This window comes from Melospiza georgiana, chromosome 3 (genome assembly GCF_028018845.1).
Source record: "Melospiza georgiana isolate bMelGeo1 chromosome 3, bMelGeo1.pri, whole genome shotgun sequence".
NCBI classification, from domain to species: domain Eukaryota; kingdom Metazoa; phylum Chordata; class Aves; order Passeriformes; family Passerellidae; genus Melospiza; species Melospiza georgiana.
This window is the reverse complement of record NC_080432.1, coordinates 34,015,622-34,041,637: the sequence shown is the minus strand read 5'-3', so window position 1 is coordinate 34,041,637 and position 26,016 is coordinate 34,015,622. Positions and strand designations below refer to the sequence as shown.

The window sequence follows — 26,016 nt, the reverse complement described above, 5'->3', positions numbered from 1 at the left end:
ACGAAATGTGAAAGGTTGACACTTTTAAAAACCTTCAATGTTTTCTTGTAAGTTGGGTCCAAGGAAATTTTTTAAAAGCATTTCATATATTTCTGCTCAATTCTTTATTAGTTATCCAACTTATCCTTGAAGAAAACCTGTATTTAAATTACATACACATTTTTGTGAATCTGTTTTGAAACAAAAAAAAACTACTTTGCTCACCCACCTTAGCTTCAAAACGAAGAGGTTAAACAAAGTGGACACAAGAAGCATTAAATATTAAGATGCTAACAAAGTCAGAATCATTTTCACCATTTTACACCTCTACTACACATCTTTAAAACTTACAGCTAGTTTTATGAGGTATTCAGTACCCGGGAAAAGCTGCGGAATAGTAAAATCCAGAAAAAGTTCTGTGCTGTTATAGATTACATTCCACTTTGTAAAATTCTGCTCATTGGTGGCCATATAAATTATATAGCGATCTAGGATTCCATTTACTTCTACTGGTTCTTTCCATCTGCAAATAGAAGCAAAATATGATTATCACCAGACCAAATAAAGATTCAGACCATGCTGAAAAATGTAAGGCTTTGTTTAGAGGACTTCATGGAGTCTATTTTGAGAATTCGAAAACCCAGTTGTGCAATCATAAAAATAAATCTAAGCCATACCTCTAATGCAGTATTTGTACTCAGCAGATAAATGATTACACACAAAGCAGGGGCTACAAAAGGGGCATATCACCAGAACATTTCCTGCACTGAAGTTTGCAGAGGCTATGCCCATATGTAGGTTATACTGATTGCGTAAAGACAAAATGGAAATTAAGTTGGCAAGTGATAATCAGAAGGTTCACAGAACCACTAAACTAATCACTTCTATGCATTTAATCATAATAAATTTAATTTTATGTCACAAACCCTTCCCCTGATTGAACTCACTGGAATTCTTGAATAAACTGATGCCCTATTGTGTTGTCAGGAAAGAAGAAATCCTTACTTACTGTACATGTATTGTTCTAGAATCCAAAACTGTCGGGACCGGGGCATCTACGTGAGATGGTGGCAGCTGTGCTGAAAACAAGGTGACCTGGGAACTGTTTGTACAGCCAGCAAGCGTGCAGGCAGTGAGCAGGAACTGGTGCGGTGTGAAAACTGCCAAATCTAGGGCAAGAAAAGAATAGGAATTTATGTGGTGTATTCATTTTAACTTGTTTTCCTATAGTTTTCAGACTCTAGTGAGTTTGGAAAATCAAGAGGAAAGGGGACCTGTGTGTCTTAAAAGTTTCGGGTTTGCCCCAGAGGAATAGGTACTGGTTCTTTAGTAGTAGACAGCTGCAAATTTTGACTACCCATAGATCTGTGGGGTGTGCTTTGGCTGAGATGACCCCACTGTACTTCATTTACCCCAGAATGTACACCAACCAAGCCAAAAAAAAAAAAAAAGAGAAATGAGATTTTCAGGTGCTACATACTACATCAATTTGCTACAGTGGCAAATGAACACATTTGAGATTATTAAATCAAATCAAATTAAATTAATGGAAAAACAAGTACAGGTTCTTTAACACAGCTGCGTTATATATATTTTTAAGATGTGCTGTATGAAACAAGAATGACAAGCATCAATACATACAATTCACTCCTTGCAGACTTCCCTACAAGCATGAACACAAAGGAAGCTCAGAGTTGTCACTACTCATACTGATCCATTCTGTCTTTGCCTGTTTGTCTTCAGCTGCATGAACACCAAACACTCATAAAATATATTTCAGTAAAGAAAACCCATCTAATGCTATAGGAAAACAACTGCTCAATGGGTATTAATTTTGAAGCTATATTGAATTTCAATTACTGCAGAAAATGGTGAATAAAATGTATAATTTTTGTTGAATAAATATTCTAAAAGTTAATATATTCTTCCCTATATTAATGAAGGAATGTTTGATAGAAAAATTATAGCATGAAAGTAATGCAGACATAATTTTCTAGCATTTTCTGATCTCTTTTTTTATTAAAATACATTTCTTAGACTTAAACAAGCAAATTTTCCTTTTAAGAAGGAATTTACAGTTGAGGTTTTGGCAACAGCATAAGGTATACAGGTAAAGTGTTCAATAGACACAAATTTTCAATATGTCAGAAAAGTTATGTGTTTTTGTACGACATAATAAAAAGTAGCGTTTTCAGAACCCAAAAGTATCAAACTATATTTTTTTACAACATATCTCTGAGCACAAATTTAAAAATTCTGGTTGGATGACAAAGACGCCATCAAAGCAGAAATGTTACAGACCCAACTTCTCTCTCACTAGTTTTCCCCTCATATAACACCTTCAGTCCCTGCAGGAATGAAATTTCTTCTGATTTGCTCCACTCTGTATAAGAAGACAATGAACTTGTGCATTTTTATTGAAAATACTGTAACACTCACTGGTATTGTTCTATGGAGCACATGGCAGAGTGTGAGTTAAAAAAAAAATGCAGCAGCTAAAAAAAAAAATCATCAAGTGAATGCCTGTAACAGTGACATGTTTAATCAACATAATGGGACTGATTCTACCAGGGTTAAGCAGTGCTTAAGTCAGTGAGAGGGGGAAAGCACACTCCAGAGCAGGTGCTCAGGCTGGCTCAGCACACAGGGAAACTCCACGTACTGTATTGCCTCCCTTACACCTTCCTGGGTCCCTTATTCCCTGCAGCTGCCATAAGAGAAGCCACAAAAGTGCAGATGGAGCTCAAAGTCTGTGACACAAGTATTACATATTTTATGTTGTGGGTGGGCAAACAAGTGACCAGAAGGATTTTACTTTCAGCAATCCTAAAATGAATAGATGAAAGCTAATCATGGAACCTGTATAATTCATAACCTCCTAGATACTGATTATGCTTTCTTCTCTCAAAGTTGAAAGTACACGGTAGGGTTTCACCAAGAAGAGTGAGCATAAACCAAGGAAAGGGAAAAGAAAAAGTTGATTTCTCCTTTTCCATGTGTTTTTGATGGATCACTCTTTTCCTTGTCAGTGCAGGGTTTGATGCAGACTGTAGCTGATGAGACTACTGCCAGGCCTATGTTTGTGGAAATAGCTTGTGTAATTTGAAGAGGGAAGAAATTTTTCAAGGATTCAGAGAATGGAAGATAGGAAAATGTTGTATTTCCCTCCCTGAAAAAAACAATTGAGTATAAGTTACCTTGTGTGTCTCAGTACCAAGAATGGAAAAAGCAAGAAGAAAAGACAGGGAAACATGCTAAGTTTAAAAAAAAAAAAAAAAACAAAAAAAAACCAGCAAGGAATGGAAACACAGTACATATGAGCACAGAGATCATTTGAGATCAGATGATAAAAATACTGAAAGTGGAGGAAAGGATAGGAGAGTTTAAAAAATAGTTGAAAAATAAAATATGTTTAAAAAGCAGTATGTCACCAGATTCAAAGAAAATCTTTATTCCTCATCTTGATTTACTAACATTAAAGTATTTTGACTACTAAATAGAAAGTTTCAATGGAATCTCAAAGATTTAGGTAGGATAAAGGCTAAAAAGAAAAATTTCGTTTGTGTAAGCAGCAGAAGAAAACAAAGAAATTCAAGGCTTAGCAATGTCATTCAAGGTAGGAGCTTTGCCATCATTAAAATCTCTCCATAGACTTCAAAGTTTGGATGAGCCAGCAAATATAGGGAAGGCAGTATTTCTAAGAGGTTAGAAGCAGAAAATGACAAACTGAACAATAAAAATCATATTGCATCATAATCACTGCAGTTATTCATCACAACCTAATTTGGGATATATTTTCCTTTTTCAAGTTCAAAGTATTTCATAATGGATCACTGGATTCAAACAGCTATAGATACAAACGTGAATTTGAAAGAGGGAGGAGGTTCTTAAAACTAGAAAGCCACTGTTTGTCAAGGTCCTCTAGCAACAATGCCTTGCTTTCCATTTGCTTGATTGCATGATTTGCATAAGATCAAATGTAGGCAATTGTGGACATGAAAAACAGATCGCTCTCAAATACATTAGAAACAGATCCACAAGCATTATGTGGAAATGTGTTACAAGAAAATGCACCCCAGTTCACAGAAAACTCAGTGACTAATGTCAAACAAAGTATAATTTACAATATAGGGAGGGAATTATACGTTATTTTACAATTGATTTCATGCTGTTGCTGGATGAATTTCATTGATCTCAATTTACAAGACAAACCCAGTAAGGACACAATTTACTCCATTTAAACCTACAGCAAAACCTGAAATTGTTTTCTTACAAATTTGCTTGAACAGGTTATATTCCAATCTGTCCTGTAATTCCAGTTCCCTGATTTTAATTTAAAGATTAAAAGTTTCTTATTTCAATATTCCAATAACTACTCACTGAAAACACTTATTTCTTACAAATATAAAGCTAAGCCTAGAAATTACAGAACTCAACTGATGGAAAAAACCCTAAATTCAGGATTTGGTCCTGTTCTCATCTCTAGACTCAGAAGAGTGAAAAGCACAAAAAGACAAATAAAAAGATCGTTTTTTGAGGGTACAGGATTCCCTCAAGTCATCATATTAAAGTAAAAGGTAGACAGAAAAATAATTCTGCATTTTTCGTGCTAAAACAGAACAAAGGAAGAAAACTAAAATAAAATCCCACATATCTGTTTTAAATCCATATACTCACTTTCCCCAAAGAAAAAGGTGGAGCAGAGGGAGAGGAAGGATCAACCTGCCTTTTCATCTCTCTGACCTCAGAGGCAACACAAAAAAACTAAATCATTTTCTAAACCACACATCAGCAAGAGAATTGTGAGCTGTAGTGACTATCATTAAAATCAATATTTGCATATCACTACAATTATTAGATATGTGGGGTGGTTGGAACTTCCCACACTAACCAACTATAGTGGTTGGTATACCTCCAGTTTCTAATAACCACCTGCATAAGTCCTGAGAGCACAATCAATGCATGAGGCAGAAAGAATAAAGAATGACCCCGTTTGCATGGACAATAAGAACACTCACTTGCTTTGATCAAATTTAATGGGTAGTCATTGAAAGATAATATACAACACTACAGTGCCACTTTCAGCATAGAATTTGAGAGAAGTTACTAAAAAAAGTACAAAAACATAATTAGTACAGTCAAAAAAACCAAAACCAAAAACCCAACCAAAACTGAAGATATAACAAAACATGCTTTCCCATTTCATTGTCAGAATACATCCCAGTTCAAAAATGACACAGTAGTAATAGCTGCAATATTTTATTTTATCTGTAACTATCTTAACACTCTTATTATATTCAGATTTACTGCAAAAAAGCCACACACCCTTCTTGTTCCCCTCTTCCTCCCTATTTCCATTCTCTCTGGTTTCAGGCAGCTCCTGTAACGACCAGAAATGACAACGTCCTGTCTTGGTAAGCACTCATCTGACTTGGGCAAGGAATCTCATATGCTTTCTCAGGAAAATAATTGACACAATAGTTATCTCTATATTCAAAGGAAAATGATCCAACAAAATTGTAGCAAGGGATTGTTAGCAGCACAACAACAAAAACCTGCTGAGAGAGTTTGCAAATGAAAGCCTTCCAAAGAATTCCAATCACCACGTCATTTATGTAGATACACTATACAAACACTTCAGCTCATTACTCATCCCCTTACTCTGTTTTTTCATCTTCTTTCTCACAATCTATTATATTAACTCATAGTAACTTAATATCTAATTAGAAGATAAACTCCTTGGGACTGTAAATCTTCACCACCAAATACAACCATGTCCCCTTCTGATTTCTGTACACCACCAAAAAATCCCAAACATCTAATTTATATTCTAAGTGTCAATATTGCACCATCAGGCCTGCTCCAACAGACATCACTAGCACTTCTCTGCCTTCCACCATTTCCTGAAAGCAAGCAACAACTCATACTCAACTTTTAGTACAGAATATTCTGCTCTCTTTATTTATAAAGCACCAATCACTTAATTATATTGACTCTCAAAGAGCCATCACTAATGTACAACTTTCTCTGGAAGGGTGTTATACTAGTGCTGCAGCTTTTCATAGATTTGCAAACCCCACCCCACACTGCAACTACTTAAAAATATTTCAGGAAAAAAAATATGCCACAAATGACGTACCCTTAGGTACTTCAGGCAACTCAATCAGGACAAAAAGTGCTCATGTACCAAATTGTGTAAATTAGCAATGGATGGCTTTCCACACATGCAACTGGCCCTTTAGCTGAAGAAAACATCTATTTTCCAAGACAGCAGCAAATTCTAACATATTAATTAATAACTAAGAATGCTTATGTGATTCGGTAATGTTGAGAGTGACAAAATTTAAATAATTTTGTGAAGCCATTAAACACAAGTAATAAAAAGCAACAAATAAACCCAGGATCACAAATAACTCTTTCCAGGAAGCACCATAAGCTGTTAGTCTGCACCAAGAACAACAGCAAAGACTTTGACATAATGGCACACGGACAAAATAACTTGGCTTCCAGCTGGCCAACAAATGCTGATGTGTTTTAGAAACTACTTGTTCAGCAGTAAATATCTCCAGTTTTCCAAATTACTTATAAAGGAATAAATTCTTTACTGAGAGAGTAGTGAGACACTGGAACTGATTTTCCAGGGAAGTTGTGGACACCCCAATCCTGAAGCGCTCAAAGGCCAGGCTGGACAGAGCTGTGAGCAACTTGGTCTAGTGAAAGGTGACCCTGTCCACAGCAGGTCCCTTCCAACCCAGGCTATTCTATGAAATTCTCATTCCTTTTGAGACTTAAGCACTTCAGAAGAATTCAGGGAACTTCCAGGTCCCATCTTGGGAAATAAAGAGCGTAGCACAAAACCATTTAACATATGGGAGCATGAAAACATAACAGTTATGTATTGGACTGTGTCAAAGAGTTATATTCAAGAAGAAAAACCCTTTGGCACAAATGTGAAACAAAAGGATCTTTCATCATTTCAGTTTGCAATTATTTCAAGAAATTTCTAAAGATTTTACATGCTTGAAAATGGTTCCTCTTTTGGAAAAGGGACAGCTCCGAAGCACATTAAGGCTTTTAAAGATAATTATGTTTTAACAGAAAAGATTATCAAGTTTATTTGCCTTCACATTTAGTAACAGTGTCTCTTGGTTATGCTCCTACACCCTTAATTGTTACACAGTAAAATTTTTTGCCTTTGATTGTCCCAAAGTCTCATACTTCTTTGAGTCAAAATTCATTCCTCAAGAGTTAGGTTTCATCCTGACCAATTCACAAGATCACATAAACATCCATTCCTGATTAATGGATTTCACTGTTCCTTTTTATTTTAGTAAAGCTATTTTAATTTTAACCTTCCTTAGCTAGGTACACATTTTTTATTTACACATTATTCCTATGCCTATTATTCATATCTCATTGTAAAAGCTGGAGAGCAAGGATTACAATCTTGTATTGTAAAGACACATCCCTGAGATAGCTACTGTGGAAACATTTTCCAGGCTCTTCTTACTCCCCAGTTAGGACACACTAGCTTGAAATCCCAAACGTGCTCAGCTGAGGAAAGCTCAAATCCTGTGGAATGTCCCACACCACATGGTTTAGAAAAAACAGAAAGGACACATTTGAGAAGAACATTTAAACTTCTCTTCAGACTTTAGCACTTCTACCTAAATTGCTTTGTGATTCAAAGGATGTGTCATGTCACTGACCACAGAAGAATCACCATGCTCCTTGGAATCCTCCTTCCCATAACATCCCTGATATGTTTTCCTCTGACCCATCATCATTATTCACCATCAGGAAAATATGGAGGCAATTTTGAAGGTTTTTCAAAAGCTTCTCTTGCTGCCAAAATGACACAGAAACAGTCAATGCAAACATACAGCATCAAATGAACCTACTGAACTTCCAAGTTACTTCTTTGCTGACTAGAATTAAAACCATTCACTGTCTCCCTAGTTTACTTCAATTATAAAAGCTGGACAAAGAAAATGAGTTTGAAGGTCAGAGGGGGAAAAAACAGAAAGAAGACAAAGCACATTAATTTTTATCAGGCACGTGGAGAGAAGTAATTGTTGTCAATAACACTATTTTACTTTGATAGCCCTATTTTTCATTTCTTTAAACATAATAAGGAATGAAGATTTTAAAATTTAAATTAAAATTTCCATTCACTAATGCTTCCAATCCATTCACTGTATTTCTTATTCCACCTTAAATAGAGATGAGTTGCTAGTATAAATCGTAAGAACCATAATGTCTCAGTCAATGTTTAGCCCAAAAAGTGAAAAAGGAAAAAAAGTGTGATTTGACCATTTTACCTCTCTATTACTTCAGCTTTATATTCACAACTGGAAAATATATTTGCAGTAGGCAAATACATTGCAAATCTGAAACTCAGATACCTGTGTCTATAAAAATGGAACTACTCTGGATTCACATTAGCATGACCAAAAACCCTTTGGCTCACCAGCAGAAGCACATCCTGTATTCCCAGGTAATTCCAATCTTGCTGCAGTGGGAGAAACAAAATTCAGATCTACCTAACATTTGGTGCTGAGATAATTGTATGAAGTGCCAGGCTGCCACTTTTAAAACCCACGGAAACGCACATGCAAACATGCCGCTGCGGCAAGTAAGATGTGGTTATATATGAATACATGGTGAGAAACAGCAACTATTACTATCCATTTTGTATAAATCAATATTTCAGTCTCATCTGGAGCAGCATATATTACAGAGTGCAGGAATAAAGTCTGTCTGGAAAACAGCAGTGAGAGAGCGGAGACTTACAAACACTTTCTTAGGAAGAGAGGCTACAAAGAAACAACCTCAGAGAAGGAAACAAAGAAGACACACCAAAGAGGGGTATAGAAGAGTAAGTGCTACATAGAAAAGCAATTAGGATGCTCTGTTCCCTTGAATTCCTTTTCAATAATAGGAGGGGGATGGGTGGAGGAAGGGAAGAAAAAAGCTCTTGAAATAAATTCAGAAAGTGGAAATTTCAGAGACACTCACCCCACCTAAAATTGTGGCACAACGAGTACTGCTGACAAGATGATTCAAAGTTATCTTTATAAATCAAACTCAAGGGGAAAAACATTAAGTACCAATATAATATTTTTTAAATTACTTAGGTAAGCATCACTATAATTTGCAAATCGGTCCAACATTCCTGCAAGATTTCCATACTTCTCTTTCTGTATCTCAAACAACTTTGAACTCCTTAACACTGTATTTATTTTATGTAACTTTTTATGCCAAGCAAAGAAAAAGAGGGATGGGATCAAAGAAATTAATTTCCAAAATAAATATTTTGACAAAACTTAGACAATTTTATTTGTGTCTTTTCCTTACTATAATTTAATATGCATACTGAATCACAAAATACCATTTTAATGCCAAAAAAATTGTCTTAATCAACAAAAGCCAATTCACTAAACAAGCAGAAGCTTGGGAAAGCACACTCAACACTAGAAATTGGAACCTAAACAATAAAACTACAACGAGGGCTCTTTGTCCTGCCATCAACTACAGGTTGATTAAATTAAGGATTTTTAGGTTGTGAGTTTTATTTGGCAACATCTGCATTTTACACACATGATGAGTAACTTTTGTCACCATTTTGTACAGACCCAGGCATGTGAGATGATTAGGGAACAATTCTCACCATCCAGGCAAGCTATCATGTGATTTAAGAGTTTCTGTAGAAGAGATAGTATCACCTTCCTAGGACCAGAACAGCTCTGTACTCCTGAATTATAGTCAGAGGATAAAGGAGTTTGCCAAAACATTACTGGAGTGCTGGAACAAGGATAGTGGGAGGACTCAGCTTCTGAGCACTGCTCCTAAACAAGACAATTTATAGCAAGTTAAATCTGTTGCAAGACTACAAAAGCTGAGCTAGTTTTCTGCTGACCACAAAATAAGCAGCACAGTAAAATACGCTGTATTTCTATCAGCTCTCCTCTCTCCTTACGAGAACAAGCAGACCAAGCTGCGGAGCAATTAATATGGTCAACATGTGGTTGTGCAAAATTATTTTGATCCCTTATTTTTTTGGTTTTGGGCTGTTTGGGGTTTGTTGTTGTTGTTGTTTTGGGGTTTTTATTTTGTTTCATTTAATTTCATATTTACATTCAAAACACACATGAAAAACAAAGGGAAAGAAAAGAAAAGCCCAAAGTTTTTTTCAACTTGACATGTTGCACTACTCAGTTATGGCATGTAGCGTCAGTAATGCCATCAGATAACATAACTGCCACAATCTGAAGTGATGCATTAAACTGGGATTACCAGAATAAATCATGTTTGTGGGTGCACAGATCACAGGTGGTGCAGTCAGCTGCTCTGTATTATGGCATATCTATAGGATGTGCAGATTAGGATATAATGTCCAGAGGCCTGCTCTCATTTGTGAAGTGCTTTGCAACCATAAGTCAATAGTAAGGAGCCACAAAACAGTTATAATGGCATAAACCATCATCAGGGAAAAATACAAATCGATCAGTGCCAGCATTATAAAAGGAAGAGCCTGCATCTGTCCCCAGTCTCATAAATTCAGCGGCTGTTGCAGGTTTTTCCTCTGTCCCACATGTACTTTATTAACAACAGTAACTATCATAAATAATAACAATGCAGAGTAGTTTATTTCAAGATGAATGCTCTTCTTATTATCTGTTGATCCTATACCTTATTTCTTACATCATGTCTGTGCTCCTCCTGTTGATGGGAGAGGAGAGCTAGCTAAATTTATTGCTTGAAGTTTATGCCTTTTAATTGGCAACAGGGTGTTATGCTCAGAAAGTTGTCTATGTAGGCTCATTGAAATATCTGCATACCTTAACCAGCATGTTAAGCCCCTACAAAGGAGGCACAGAATTTACATTCTACTGTGTGCTATAAATAAGTAATAAGAACAGATTAGAATTATGCATTTACGCCTACTAGTGAGAGTGAGATGCATAATTCACTAGTGGCAAACCCTTAAGAGGCTTTCATATTTCACCCCACCCCTCTCCCCGCTACAGTCTTGCCTGTGTAGAACCCACTACATTGTTTAATTCTGCTGTTTCACAATTTTAATTTTTCAGGATAGGTTGTTTAGGTTTGTTTAGGTTTTATAATTACTACTTCTTTTTTGCAGGAGAACAACTGACACTATGTTAGTAGTCAGTGCTGGGTATATGCCCACATTATGCTACATTATTGGTATCATCTTATGAGTTTTCTTGTGAAACTCAGGGACACAACTAAGCTAACACATGACTTGCAACTGCAACTTCCCTATGCTTCCCTAGCATTGCCTGTTGGAGCAGGTCCAAAGCAGGGCCACCAAACTCATTAGTGGGATGGAGCACCTCATTTATGAGCAAGGGCTAAAAGAACTGAGATTGTTCAGCCTGAAAAGAGAAGGATTTGGAGTGATCTAATTGAAGACTTCCAGTACCTGAAGGAAGCCTGCAGAAAGACGGAGAGCACAGAGTGACAAGGGGGAATGGATTCAAACAGGAAAAGAACCAGTTTAGATTAGATTTTTGCGAGGAAGTTCTTTATACTCTGAGGGTGGTTGAGGCTCTAGAACAGGCTGCCCAGAGAAGCTGTGGCTGCTCCTCCCTGGGAGTGTTCAGGGCCAGGTTGGATGGAGCTCTGAGCAACCTGGTCTAGTGGAAGGTGTTCCTGCCCATGCAGGGGGCTCAAGCAAGATGATCTTAAAGGTCCCTTCCCACTCAGGCCATTCTATGATTCACAGCTGACATACTGCTGCTCTAGCAGGACCTCCTAGAGGAACAGACTCATCTCCATGTCAATTCACATCCTCAGCTTCTCTGCTGATGCCTGAAAGCACCTGTTGCGACCACAATTTGTAAGATAGCACATGAAGGCCACAGATTTTGCCAAAACTGTGGCTTTTCCCCACAGCAGTTCTACCTCCAAAACTCTGCTACCTGGTGACAAGGTGTAGAAACAAGCATCTATTTCAGTCTAGCTGCTTTACTGTTTTTTGGTTCTCTGGCTGCGGCACTACAATTTTGATTCATGTAACTCCCAAAGAAGCATCACTAAGGACAGGCTCTTTGATGAAGAAGTTTCCTTGTAATTTCTCTCAGCTGTTTTGAATCTAGACTATTTATCTACTTGGATTTTTCCTTTTTCCTGCATGCAAATATTTTAAATTATGTTCTAGCTCTATTTACCATTTGTTTATTTTGCCTTGATCTCTGCCACACAACTTCTTGTACCTCTTTTCATGTAACATTTCTAATTTATTAATCTTTTTAACTATTCAGTGTATCTCACTTTGGTTTTAGTTTTACTTGACAAGCTTTCTCTGCAATTTTCTCTGCCTGTAAACATAGGAGAAAGACTTAAATTACACATGTATTTTAATTCCCAGTACAATTTAACAGCTTAAGAATTGTTATGTGACATTGCAACAATGATATTCAATCCCAAGAGTCATACCTCTAAACATTCAAAACACATTAGTTGAAATGTTTAATCTAACATCCTTGAGCTGATGAAAAGGCTAGCATGCCAGCTCATGATATTTAAAAATGCTTGTCAATTGGATTCAATTTTTGTTCCATGATCAGAACAAAAATTACTAGCACTATTAAAATTAAGTGATCATAAACAGCTCCAAAGTTGAAGTTAATATGAAATTTAGCTTTCAAAAGGAAGCTATTGACATAGAGCATCAACATGGGTAACTTTTCCTTATTGATAATTTCATTAATTTTCAGCATTTCTCCTAGAATAGACAGAAAATGTCACTTATGCATCCTTTGTGTGAACTCCCCCTGTCCAGCCAATGATCCTGGATAGGATCATTGTCCTAATAAACCAGATTCTTTGATCACCTCTGAACAATCTTCTGTAGCCATAAACATATCCAGACAGGAAAAAAAAAAAAAAGATATCAAGAAATCAAGACATGCAGACTGTAGACATGACTTAGATGTATCTCTGTAATCATGTAACCCGGCTGTCCAAAGCAGCCAACACAGAAATAACAATGTTTATCACCCACCTTTCTATTTATCTTAGACCATAAATCTAAGCCTTACTTAAAGCACACTAATCTGATGTTCTTCTCACATGTTTAGCTTTATGTTCACTTGAATATTTTTTCCCACTAGTTAATTTCCTGGTAACCCCTTGCTTTAATGTGTCTATTCATACAATAAAACCCATGGAAATGCAAGAAAGAAAAAGAGGAAAATCCCCAGCAGTTTTCAGAGTCCAGCTACAATCTATGTAAAATGCTTCAATCAGAAATAAATCATCATAAAAGACATATTCCATGGAAGACTAGTGAAAAAACATGATGGAGTTCAGTTCTGGCTAAAAAAGCTATTAAGCTTTATGTAAACAATTTAAGCAATCAGTGTAGAAGCCTAAGTTATGTTGCTGGCAGTGGTAACAGGAAAGGAAGTATCCTAGAATGCCTCCCATGGTTTTGGGATAAGATCCTTTCCTTTCATATGTTTCCACGTAACTTAAGAGGAGATTTTGAAAATACATGAATACTCCAATTGTACAAACCACCAAATATTTTTGAAATCAAACTTACATCCAACTATTTTATGGTCTGATAACACACAGTCTTGTATCATTCACACGCAAGACAAGACTCATGCAAGATGAAAAACACTCAGAAAAGTCTGTACTTACATTAACTGGTGAAGTATTTTATAAATGGAAATTCTAAGAAAGTTTCTCAGACTTATTGAAAGTATAAGTCCAAAACACATGCAAAAACCAAGGACTGTACTTTCCATAAATTTGTCTCCTTACAGCTATTTGTTTTTTTCAAAAAATCATGTGCTGAAAATATTTTGGTAATGGTAAATGACTCAATGCCCTCATGGTTATGGATTTAGTAAAAGCAAAGGAAAGGGGATATCCACCCAGAAGTTCTGCTGTGGTGTTACCTGCCTGTATATTGTCATAATTTATCAATATTCCAAGGTTAAAGGAATGTTGGGATATACCAGGTATAGAGAGAAGGGTCTGTGTCTAGCACTAGCCAAAGAATACATGTACTGCTCTGTGGAATTATCACAGCTGATAAACCAACACACTTTGTAATGCAGAAGTATGGAATAAAATATCTATTTCAAATTAAATATTCATCAACTCTTTAGCAGTTTAGGAGACCAAATGTTCCTAAATTAATAAGGAGAACTATGAGTATCTTTTCCAGGGCATAAGGAAAAGCTCAGAGACTAGTTTCACTATGCAGCTGGAAATATCAAGAAGGCTGCCCCACTCTATCCAAGCCTATTAAATTATGGCTAAGTGAGGCGTGTCCTTATAAATGGATATGTAGAGATTCAAGCAGAAGCAGCAAGTTTGGGCTTAGTCCATCTGTGCAAGAGGTGTCATATCTTCATTTACCTGAGTCTAGCATTACCTGAAACTAAGCATAAATCATTTACCAAGTATCTCAGAATGATCCTGGCAAAACAAAACAAAAAAAATCTTTTAGAAAAGGGGAGATGCTTTTCTTGATCTATCTATATATTTTTTATAATTGCAACACAAAACCGTGCACAGTTCCTGATGTTTTCTAAAGCACTTAATGAAATTGTGACTGAATGAAAACTTGCTTTAAACAATAAGCTTATGTGTCCATTTTATCAGAAAAATTAAAACCTGAATGAAAGCCACCATTTTGTTTTACCAGCTTCAGGCAAACCACAATTACCAGGCATACTGCTAAAATAAGATCCCACAAAAAGTACTTCAGGCTATGAGCACAACATGGCCAAGAAAGCATATCCTAGTTCTTGCAAATCTTAAAGAGTTCTCATTATATTTAGTAACAAAGCTAGTCACCATGAGACAACAGCTCACAAAGACAAACTATGACACTTGATGTGAAGCTCTCACTGACTAAAGACAAAATGCAGAGAAATAGATTAGCCCTTCAGAAAAATCCAAGAGCAAAGCAGACAAGATTTGGCCAGTTTACCCAAGAGAGGCTCACACACACAACATTACAAGAACTTGATCTCAGAAAGTAGCAAAACAAGAATTTGCTATCTAACTGCAAAAAGGGTATCTTGGAGAACACCTACACATCCACATGCCAGTGCAGAAAACCAACAAGACAATTATATGTGGACATTAAGAAGTAAGCTCTGCTGAAGGATTTAAAAAAAAAAGAAAAAGGGCTGTAAGGCTGTAAATTCACATTTTACAAATTGAGCTCAACTTCATTTAAATGTGTCCTTCTCAGTAGACACTGTATTCTGAAGATATCTTAGCATCTTTAAATCTGCTTACCAACCTAGATATTGAAGGAGAAAATACAGAACAAAAAGATTACAGATGCCTAATTCTGACAAATATTTTGAAGTAATATTACTGGAAAAAATAATCTGGGAGTTTTACATTTTTAGGGGCTTAATTTCTTATAATGGAATTTAGGCAAGGCAGGAAATGAATCTTTTCTTCTCTTTGTTTAGAAAACAGAGCCCATAGCCAAAATAATTCTTATGTGCCAGAAGGGAAAGGATAGAATAAACACTCTCCCTGTTCTACAGCTATTAGCTCTGGAGAAGCTATTTTGCTCCAGTTCACTTTGGTACATGCAGAAGATTGGAAGGTCCAAATCAGTGTCATTTTATAATTTGTGTTGCATTTTAATTTTTAGAAAGTGGTACTCAAGTAACCTGAGAGCTCAGCTATTCCAGCAGGGTTAGCGTGAGCTCTCTCCTGGCTTGCTGTGTTACCCAAATCTGATCAAAGGACAAGGACTCCAGAAGCTTGTCCAGCTGTGGTTTTATAATGACACCATTAGGTTTTGCTCTATAATCAAGGTCCCTAAAAGTCTGTGTAGCTTCAGGCTTAATATCTGCGACAAGGTTAACTGAAATCTGCAGCAAGGATAACTACTTTAGCAGATTGTATCAGCAGGAAATATTTAAACACTATTTAAAAGGATTTTAAATAAGCAGATTTTATTTAACACTGCACTAATGCACTGCAATAGAAAATGATACAACAGAGCTGCTACAAATAAACATAATGCTTTTACCCTTCCCCTGCCTCCCTCCCCTCTAAATTCCCCAGATGTGTATTATTAAGTCCAATGAGTGCACCAGATCTCTCTGTCTGAGTTTGAAATACCGGAACGCCAGGCTCAGACAGCCCATTTGCCCTTTGGTTTTGTGCCTGCTGAATCTGCATTCTGGGGCAGGGGAATTAATTACCACAGCACCGGTCACCGGCAATGTCAGTGTTGCCACTTCAGGTGTATCAAATGTGCCTCCTTACAGCCCTAGAACTTTCAGAGGAAGGCAGCTTCTCCTGTCAGGCTGGCATACCCTGCCCTCTAGTGCCAGGTGCACCTCTACATGTTCACTTAAATGCATGGGCCAGGGCCAGAATAAAGCCTGAAGCAGCAGGCATTCTTCATAAGCCATCCTGTATGACTTACCAGCTGCATATGTTGGCCTGGCACTGTTGCATAGTAGTACAAGACTCCAAAATAAGGATGAGACACTGGGCCATGTCTCACTGGGTCATGTGCAAGATGTTTCAGATAACCAATTCTAACTGCAAAGAAGTGAAGACTGACTTTTATTGTTCACCATGGTGCTAAAGAAGTCTCTGTTTCACAAAAAAAAATGAGGAATTGTGACATTCAGGGTTATAATATCTATAAATCTAGCACTAATATTGTATTTGATAGCAAACAACTCTTTCAAAAACCTGTAGTGAAAGAACACACTGATTACATTTAGCAGTTATAAGTATTTCGCTGCCACCTGGAAGATGGAAAATAAACTCATAACAGAAAACTACAGAATTTCTCTATTGTTTGTCCTTTAAGGCAAAAGCTGCCTGTCATCCTTGAGCAGGACCTAAAACAAAGGAAGGCAAATCCTTAGGGTTAGAAACTGTTGTTCTTAAACATGGCTATAGCAGAAAATTGTGAAAAGTAACCAAAAGAATTCCCTAAAAATAAGATAAGGATTTTCTTCTGAGTGTTTCAGCCTCTTGCAGTGATACATCTTACTGCAATTATCTTCTACATGCTACTCTGTGGATTTTCTTGCTCAAATTGTTTCACTTAGCAATCAGTGCAATACTGATATTATTATTCTGCTTTTATTATCATGACTTCTAATTTAAAACAAGCAGTAGCATTCCTGGGGTATGAAGGACCAAAAACTTTGCCAATTTTTCTGTAAAGTGTAGTCATTTCACATGGCTGTGCATGATGTGTACTGTAATCACTACTGGTTTAGAGCAACATAAAATATACAGGTACTAATTTGGGATTCTCCCTTTTTTTTTTAATTCAAATATGTTAAGCCCTGATTGAACAGATGTCAAACATCTGTCTCTTCCTCGCAATAAAACAAGGCTGCCATTCTAACCTGGTTTTGTGAGATCAGCCTTTCCACACTCAGGTCAAATAACAATTTGAATAAGCTAAAACTTAGTTCATGCTCTCAGGAAAAAAAATGTGAAGACAGCTCTTCCTCACCTTGTTCAAGGCTCTTCTTATTATTTTGCCCACAAACCTGGTACAAAGTACTCTGTCACATTTTTTTATAAACTCTTGGACATGCAATTTAGGATAACTCTGTACCCATTTAACTCAGTTAAGGGTCTGCCCTTGTAACATAGGTGACATGATTTCTTTCCTGAAAAACTGGAAACACTTCTTTCAGTTTGGCAGAGAAATATAAGTTTCATACAGCTGAGACTTAATAAGAAAATCTTCCTTTTAAAGATTCATGATGAGAACCATTAGATTCTGCTAGGAAAATTATATGAACACAATTTGTTAACATTGTCAAGTACCTAGTGCTGCAGAAAATGCAGATATACATCCTCAATGCCAAGCTCAGAGCAAAGATAGATCCATACAGTTTGTCTTGTTTGTTTTCTAATGTACCCACAAAGTCATTTCCCTTTGTAAACATGTTAGACAATGAGCATCATTTCTCAGTCCATCAAATGTTCAGCTTTTAAGAACACAGGGACATGTTGCTCTAACCTTTTTTCTAAAGTTTCTTCACATCAGTTAGGTTCCTCATCCACAAAAAAAACCCCAAACAAACAAACACACAAACAAAAAATAAACCCCCTGAAAAAAACCCCAAAAGAAACCCCAAAACCCTGAGCACTTGGGTCACATCTGATCATCTCTGCTTATGCTACAACATTCTGCATATATTAGATCACCCTTCTGTTGGTGGTATTGGCACCATCAGCTCAGGCTGGTAGACAATAGTCTACTACTTTTCAGGATAAAACCCACCCTGTAGCCCTTTTAATCTAAGACAGGTAGAAAAATTCTGAGACTAAACAAAAGAGAAGACAGGAAGCGATACCTTGCATAAATTTTAAAATATCTTTAAAATAACTATATTAAGAATTCTTCATGCTTCAAAGTAGAAACTTTGGTTTTGGCAATGAGTGTTTGAATGAAAAGAATATTTTCCTGTTGCCAGGGAAAACCAGCTCAGATTTTCCTAAAATCAGAAGTCTTTTTAAGATGAATACATTAAGAGCTCTGAAGATAACCGTACAAGCTTCTCCAGCTCCTCACAGCTGCTAGTCATCTACAAAACAGTTAGGTCTGATGGTCTGGGGAGCAGAATCCTATTGCAACTACTCTTCTGAGCTGCAGATGATGGTCTTGGCCACAGGAGCTTCTGCATTCACACACAGAGCAACTGAAAGCATAAATACAGGGGCATGGATTCACACTGCTCAAGTTCAACCCGCAATCTGGGACTATTTCCTCTGGGCTCATTCCTTGGAGAGATTAGACTTTCAGTCGAATATAGGATGTGAAATACAACCCAGATTGCATGAGCAAGTAGAACATACACCACATAAAGCAAATGCATAAAGGTGGGAGGCAGAAAAATCACAGGCAGACAGTTAATACAGGTGTTGTGGTAGAGGGGCTGGCTTACTTCGGTGTTTTATTACTCACAACACAGAAACCAAATTTGTCAATATGGGGAAAATATTTAAAGGCACTAATGGATGATGGATTCCTAATGGGTCTCCTTTTTCAATGTGGTAAAGTGTACATTTGCCATATGTGCTTTTAAAGGGTTTCTTTTTTAATTACAATTCAGCCCCTAGAGGAAACAAACACTTGAATTTCCGTGAAAATCAATGAGTATTTCAAGCCCTCAACAACTGCCAAGATCAGAAATTAATTTAACAATATATTTGCTATTATGGTGTTGAGAAAACATATCCCTCCTCAAGTTATGGATTGATTAGCCTAAACTGATTGCAATTTCCATGGTCTAAAATGAAAGTCAGTGAAGTACTAATTTTTAAACAGAATTTATGTCTTCTTAAAAAGAAAGATTTAGAAAACCATCACATTTCCATAGATACAGCACTTCAAAAACACAGAAAGAATCTATGACTTTCTGGTATAGACTACTGTCCAGGAAGTAAGTCATAGTTCCTAAATGAGGAAAATTATTTTGGTGAGTCAATAATTTTTAGATATCAGAGATAATGAACTTTGTCTCTCTGTCTAGGGTCAATAGTGTATTATGTTGTGGCTAATAAGACACCAAAATCACTGGCATAAATGCTGAAAACAAAAGGACAGTTATATGGGAAAACCCAAGACCTATATAACATAATACTCCAAAACCAAAAGCTACAACTTTTCACTATAAAACTGTAGCCCTTCACTATAAAACTGTAGGGGAAATAAAAAAGAAGATCACGTTATACCTCTTTTAAATCTAGCCTATAAAATTGGAAAATCTTGGGCTCTGCAAGGAAGCAAAATCAGGTCAAATTAAAGATATACGCAGATCTAAGCACGATCTTGAATAAACTCGATTCACAAGGACTGGGATTTCTAGTGACCCAAATCCCGGCCTGCTGGCTTACATTGCCACTTCTCCCTCAGGCAGAGGGAGAAATTGGCAGCTACAAAAAATGGACCCAAAGTAAACAGACTGATCTCCACACCACGTAGAAAAGAATGGGTCTTGTGGTGTACAGCTTACAGTAACACAATCTGATCCAGCCTTCTCATTTGAATAAGTTAGGACTTTCTGCTTTCTTTAGATCTGTGTCTTAGGTTAATTGAAACCAAAGTCATTAAATGCTCAACAGGATCAATAAAAATTTCTAGTGAAAGATAAATAAATAATTTCTACATAAAAGCAACAAGAGTTTGTTTAGAAAACTTATGAACCAAATGAGATCTCATCTGACTACTTCAGCTGAATGTATTCTAACATATCACTCAAGATTTAAGGTTAGAAGCCTTATGCTTTCTATGTTTTTAAAGAAGCATTACAAAAGTTACTTGACCATAATTTCTATCAATAAGCATTCATTTTGGCTATAATTCAGACTGCAAGCAGACATGAATCTAAACCAACCAACCAACATCACGGTGAACTTTTCCTCAAATGTTTTACATCACCTGCTCATTTATAATCAGGTTGCAGATGAACATTTTGGTTAAATTATGGACCTATGATGAAATTTCAGTAATGATTTTAGTAAGATTGGAAGCACAACTATTTGCACTTCAAAAATTTTAAGAACAGTGCTATGATATGGCAATGAGAGATTAATGGAAATCTTGCAAAAAAAAAAGATAAATGGCACTGCAAGAATACCAGAAAACTGGGGAGATGGGGGAGAAATTAATTGAACCTACACTTTTGATAAATATTTATTTTTTGCAGAAGAAAAATGCACACTGGTTTGAGCTGTCATTATGCTAACCTATATCCTATTTTTCATATTATTAGTAATACATAATGTGGTAGTTTATATTCAAAAATAAAACCAGAATGTATATACCTCATGTATTTATCCAGAAATACACTAAGGTTACTATGGTTATGAAAAATCCATTACCTTTGAATACAGAATGAAAAAGTTTGACTTAAAGTGTGCACTATTTATTACAGTGATCATCAACAGCCTTCAGGAGGTTCCCTAACTGGATTCATTTTTCAGTGTCAAAACTGACCCACCACACCGGTACCTTATGGCCTGTGCAAGGCAAAGAAATTTGAACTATATGAATTTTTAAATATGTTTTATACTGACTCAAGATGCAGAAATGGCTTTGAATTTTACGGCCTTACATTAAAAAGAAAGTACGGCCATGGTAACCTTTTCCCCCCATGTTGTCCAATATGAAATGCTTTATTTTCTCTTGTACCTACCAAGATATACAAATTCTGATGGGTACACAATAGAGCTTATGCTGTGGCATGGCATTTCTAGCTCCGTATTTTCTTTTTGGTTTTTTGGTTGGTTTTTTTTTTTTTTTTTTTTGTTTGTTTGTTTGGTTCCTTTTGTTATTGTTGTTGTTGAAGTTTTTCTTGTTTCAGTTTAGTTTTTTATTATTATTTTTGTTGTTGCTATTCGCATAATGTCTGAACAAGTAATTTGGAAAATTCATGAAATTACACCAATTACATTAAAATAGAAAGTCAGATTACCATGCTTCACTGTATTGCCAACTTAACTTCAGTGTAACAGTTTAAGAGTATTGATATAATTTGGCTATTGGCACATGGCACAACTATTATCAAAAGAAAACAGATAATTTGTTTATATTTTTAATAAATTAATAAGGGGTTCTTCAGGTAAGTAATGAAGTATCTCTCTAATTAAGAATATTTAGGGAAGGCAGTAAGAAAAACTATTAAACCTGTGTATAATTTCTCCAACAGTTGGCAGTTTACTTGTTTTGAGAGCTGGATGGTATGAGTTAAAAATGTTATAAAACCATTAAAAGCATGACTCAGATCCTGTGAAAGAGGCACAACATTTAGCTACACCATGGCAGTGTTAATTTCTCTAAGTCCCAACAAAGAGTAAGATGCTTTAAAATATTAACCAGCCAATTTCAGATTTATTTTTCTTTCCTCTGAAATAAGGTGTGAATCATATAATTGTTCATTGCAACCATGAGATACCCATCTGACACGCTACCTAGCAAAGAACTCACCTTTTACAACATACTTAGTTCCATTTCCAGAGTAAACTGGTGTCCCATTCATATATAAAGTATATTCTGTAATAATACCATTTGGTGCTCTGGGTGGACTCCAACTCATCAGCAGGAAGGTGGGAAAAGATATTGCTGTGGGTGATTGCACATCTTCAGGGGCTGGTGAAAAAAATGCAAAAAGTTATACTATATTGTCTTTCCACAAATAATAAAGAATTTCAATAAGAAGCTACTACAAGAATGATTTTCGGTAAAGCTGAAATTTCAAAGATTTTATATCTGCAACACACCAGAATTTTGAGAAGTCTCCTATATTATGTGAATATTTCTAGCCAAACAGAAACCTCTCTGGAAGACAGCAATATACTCTTTGCTTTAAGGAGAACAATTGTGCTTCTATAAGTTTATCTTTCCAACTTGGTAACTGATCAAGGTGAGAGGTACAGTATTTAGTGCAGTCCTTTTTCTAATACAAATTATTTTCTCTTCTTTCAGGGTTTTTATTCCTAACTATGAAGTGTTAGGAATCATTCTAACCACCAATGCAGATGATGTGTTCTTAGGCACCACCCCTTGTTTCAAGCTTTTTGTATTTCAATACACTTAGTAATGTTTGTTTAATGTAGATTTTATGTATATAATATACTGGAATTGGCAATGGATAATAATTTAAGAGTCAAGTTCTTTCACTGTTCCAATGAGTTATACAGTAGAAGCCCAAGGAATCCCAGTGAATATCGCAAGGGGAGCAGAGCTGAGGCCTTAGTCTGGGAGAAATATCTTGTAATTTACAAGCTCTGTGCTAGCAATTTAAAACAATAACTAGCAGTGCCTGGCAATGTGAAAACAATATAAAGTAACGAATGTTTCAATAGGGAAACAGGGATAGCTGGAGGGTGTGATATGGTGTCTGTCTTTTGTATCACCAATTTATTGTTACTAAGAGCATGCAACAAGAGAGTACAAAAATAGAAATTCCACACATTGACTTTTTGTTCAATTCTTCTGAGGGATAAAACACATGTTCCCCATGGCTTTATTCAATCTCTGGGAAAAAAAAAAAAAAACAAAAAAAAACAAAAAAAAACTACTCTTGCCTAAACCATTCCATTATGACAGGTAAGAATTTTTTGCTTTATTCACTAAGCTGAAAAAAAGGATATAAATGATTTATTTTTAATTGCTATGTCATAGCAGAAAGAAATACCCAAATAATGAAATAATGTGCTTCATGTTTATATCACAGGGTCCATTAAGTATTTGGCTGTCAGAGGCTGCACCCTTTCATGGACAATGCCACCAGACAATCTCAGTTTATCTTGAGCATCCAAGAGGCAATAACTGGGTTTTGGTTTGATTGGTGCTGCTGGCAGTTACTGACATGGTCACACCAAAACTCTGTTTTAGCAGTGTTAGACTGCAGTCTTCAGCACTGTCCTCATCACAACAACATCTCACATAACAACCTGCCTTGGCAGCAGTTAAACACTTCAGCATCCTTTTCATTATTATGGCTATAATTCACATGACTTCATGCCAAAATTTTACTTTCCTTATTGGTACTGTATTACAACCTAGTTTACATGAGAAGATAAAACAAAGAACTGTGAGAGGGAGGAAATTTTGAAAACTACTTTGCATCATGGAAGATTAACTACTGTCCAATAAATACATGTCAAAGTCTTCATTATTCTACTAGTGTAGATTTGGAGTAACTGATTATTTTAACTGGATTAATATGGCTTTAGGATGACAGAACCAGGAGATGTGAACTTTACATTTAATTGAGAAGAAAGTTAGATATGTCACTGATATTTTTGGGGCATTTGTTCTAGTAATTGATGTGCAATACATATCAGCTTAGACTCTTAAGTCAGAACTGAAAGCATTTTTTCTTTCTTTGTGCCCTAGCTCTTAATGTAAGCACAGGATGCCTTAATTTACACTCACAACCTTTAAGTTTGAGCACAACAACATGTAAAAGTGTTTAGGAAACAAAAGGGAAAATCTGAACAGCAATTAATAAATAACTCAATTGGCATTTGGCAGTTTCATCACACTGAAATAATTGTTGCCTATTGCTGGTGTTTAGTGGTTAAAAGAAACCATGGAAATCAACCATTTGATTCTCAATTTCATACTGTGCCATACAATCAATTCTTTTTAGTCAGACTGTCTCTAGATTTACTTCTGAGCCATAGTAAAATGAGGAAGCTTTCATTAATCTTTCAGATGCTTCATATTAATGACAAGGCTCTTGCATGAACAATGTAACAGCAATTAAAAAGCCCATTAATCTGCATTACAGCTATTAAAGATGCATGTCATTAAAGGGTATGGAGTTTGATTCATTTTCGCACCCCCCAAAAAATGGAGCAATTATGGTCTGGCAATGCACTTTGTCATCAAATTAGGTTGGGGTTTTCCAGCAAATGGCTTTGCAGCGTTTAGCTCTTCTCCTGTTTTATTATTCATGACTGAAATGTGGAAGTCAAGACCTTTGAAATTACTTTACCTTCTTGTGGAGTGGAGATGTTCAATGCATGCAAGCTCTCAGTACAGCCAGCCAAAGTGCAAGCAGTTAGGGTTACAGCATAGTTTGTGAAGGGATGCAAGCCCCTCAATACGCCTGCAATACAAGCAAACAAGGTGTTATGCATGTACAGTGTACAGACTGCATGCAGACACAGGCAGAGGGAAAATAAACTTTTGTATTATGGGCTCCCACTGTTACAGGTGGAAAAGAAAAATCATTTAAGGTTTCATTGCTACTATCCATGACTTAAATTTTGCAAAATAACTTAAGAGCAAATTATATTTTATTCTATTTTCAGAACTAAATATGCACCCGTGTTTCTTTAGTCATGCTCACTGAACAGATACTACTTCAAAACAGAGGTGTATATTTTAATGTGACAATGAAGGAGTTTTTTCCTTAATCCATGTCTCAAAATTTTTGCAGTTTTTAATCTTATTTTTCCAAGGAATTTTCATTGTCTCCCAGAACAAGTTTTTTTTTAATGAGTCCTCTCCAACCATGTCCCCTATTGATCCATAAACTGAAATATATTTTTTATGAAACATCCCACTTGTCTTCCATTCAGTAGCAGCATACACACCATACATTTGCTATGCTAACAATAGCAACATAATTCAGGTGACACAGCACCCATGGGTTGGCAAAAACAAAAGATCTGGGGCCTTATTACATTTCAGGTCCTGCTTATATTAGTGAAGACAAGTTATTAAATTCTCATATATCAATCAGCTCCATGTTATAACAAATAATAACCACTGCTTACCACTTCAGAAAGTTTTGCAACATTTTGCACAATCATATACAGAAGAATTACAAGGGAAAAAATTTAGTTTAGTCTTTTTAAGAAACATCAGCAGTTCCCACTTCAAAGTAAGTCCAACAACAAAGCAATATAAAATCTAAATACAGACGTAATTAAAAGAAGGCCAATTCATGCCAAATTTTATTTCAAACTGTGTTCTCACCTCGACTGTCACAGCTCTAGTAAAATCAATGTGGTGTTTCATTAAAAAAATAAAATTTATAGTAAACTGTATTATTTCAAAACTGCTCAACACTGGGATTATGCAAATCAGTTTAAAAAACAACAGCACGTCAAAGAACTGCAATTTCTGGCCAATTGTCCTACAGTAGGAGAAGTCTGAAAATCCCCTCAGCATTACATGTACACAAACAGGTAAACAAAATTAGTCCTTATTTTTGCTCTTCACTGGGTTACTACACTAACAGAATGCAACATAACTGTGTTTCATTTAAAACATATTTTTCCCCTCATAAAGCCTTTATAATCACAAAAAGGCCATGGAGAATTTTATGTTGGAAGTTAACAGCTACAGCAAATTATTATTTTCTGAGTAGAACCATCAGTCTGTATCAGTTTATACTGTGTTTAGTAAAAGGTGTGTTCACATGGAAAATACGAGATTAGCTTTCACTGAATTAGTAACATTTATGCTTTTTCTTGCAATCAGTCAAAAATTTCAAAGGCTGGAATAGCAAT

The 26,016-nt window shown here is 36.0% G+C and overlaps 1 protein-coding gene across 1 annotated transcript in view; it reads right to left on the bottom strand.

Moving 5' to 3' along the window:
- Positions 1–26,016, bottom strand: part of USH2A (usherin) — a 372,550-nt gene that overhangs the window by 187,981 nt on the left and 158,553 nt on the right. The window contains exons 30-33 of the mRNA XM_058020039.1: positions 24,492–24,605; positions 21,974–22,135; positions 989–1,148; positions 331–502 (exon numbers count right to left, since the gene is read on the bottom strand). Of these exons, the coding sequence (XP_057876022.1) occupies positions 331–502; positions 989–1,148; positions 21,974–22,135; positions 24,492–24,605 (608 nt within the window). The remainder of the gene's footprint in view (positions 1–330; positions 503–988; positions 1,149–21,973; positions 22,136–24,491; positions 24,606–26,016) is intronic.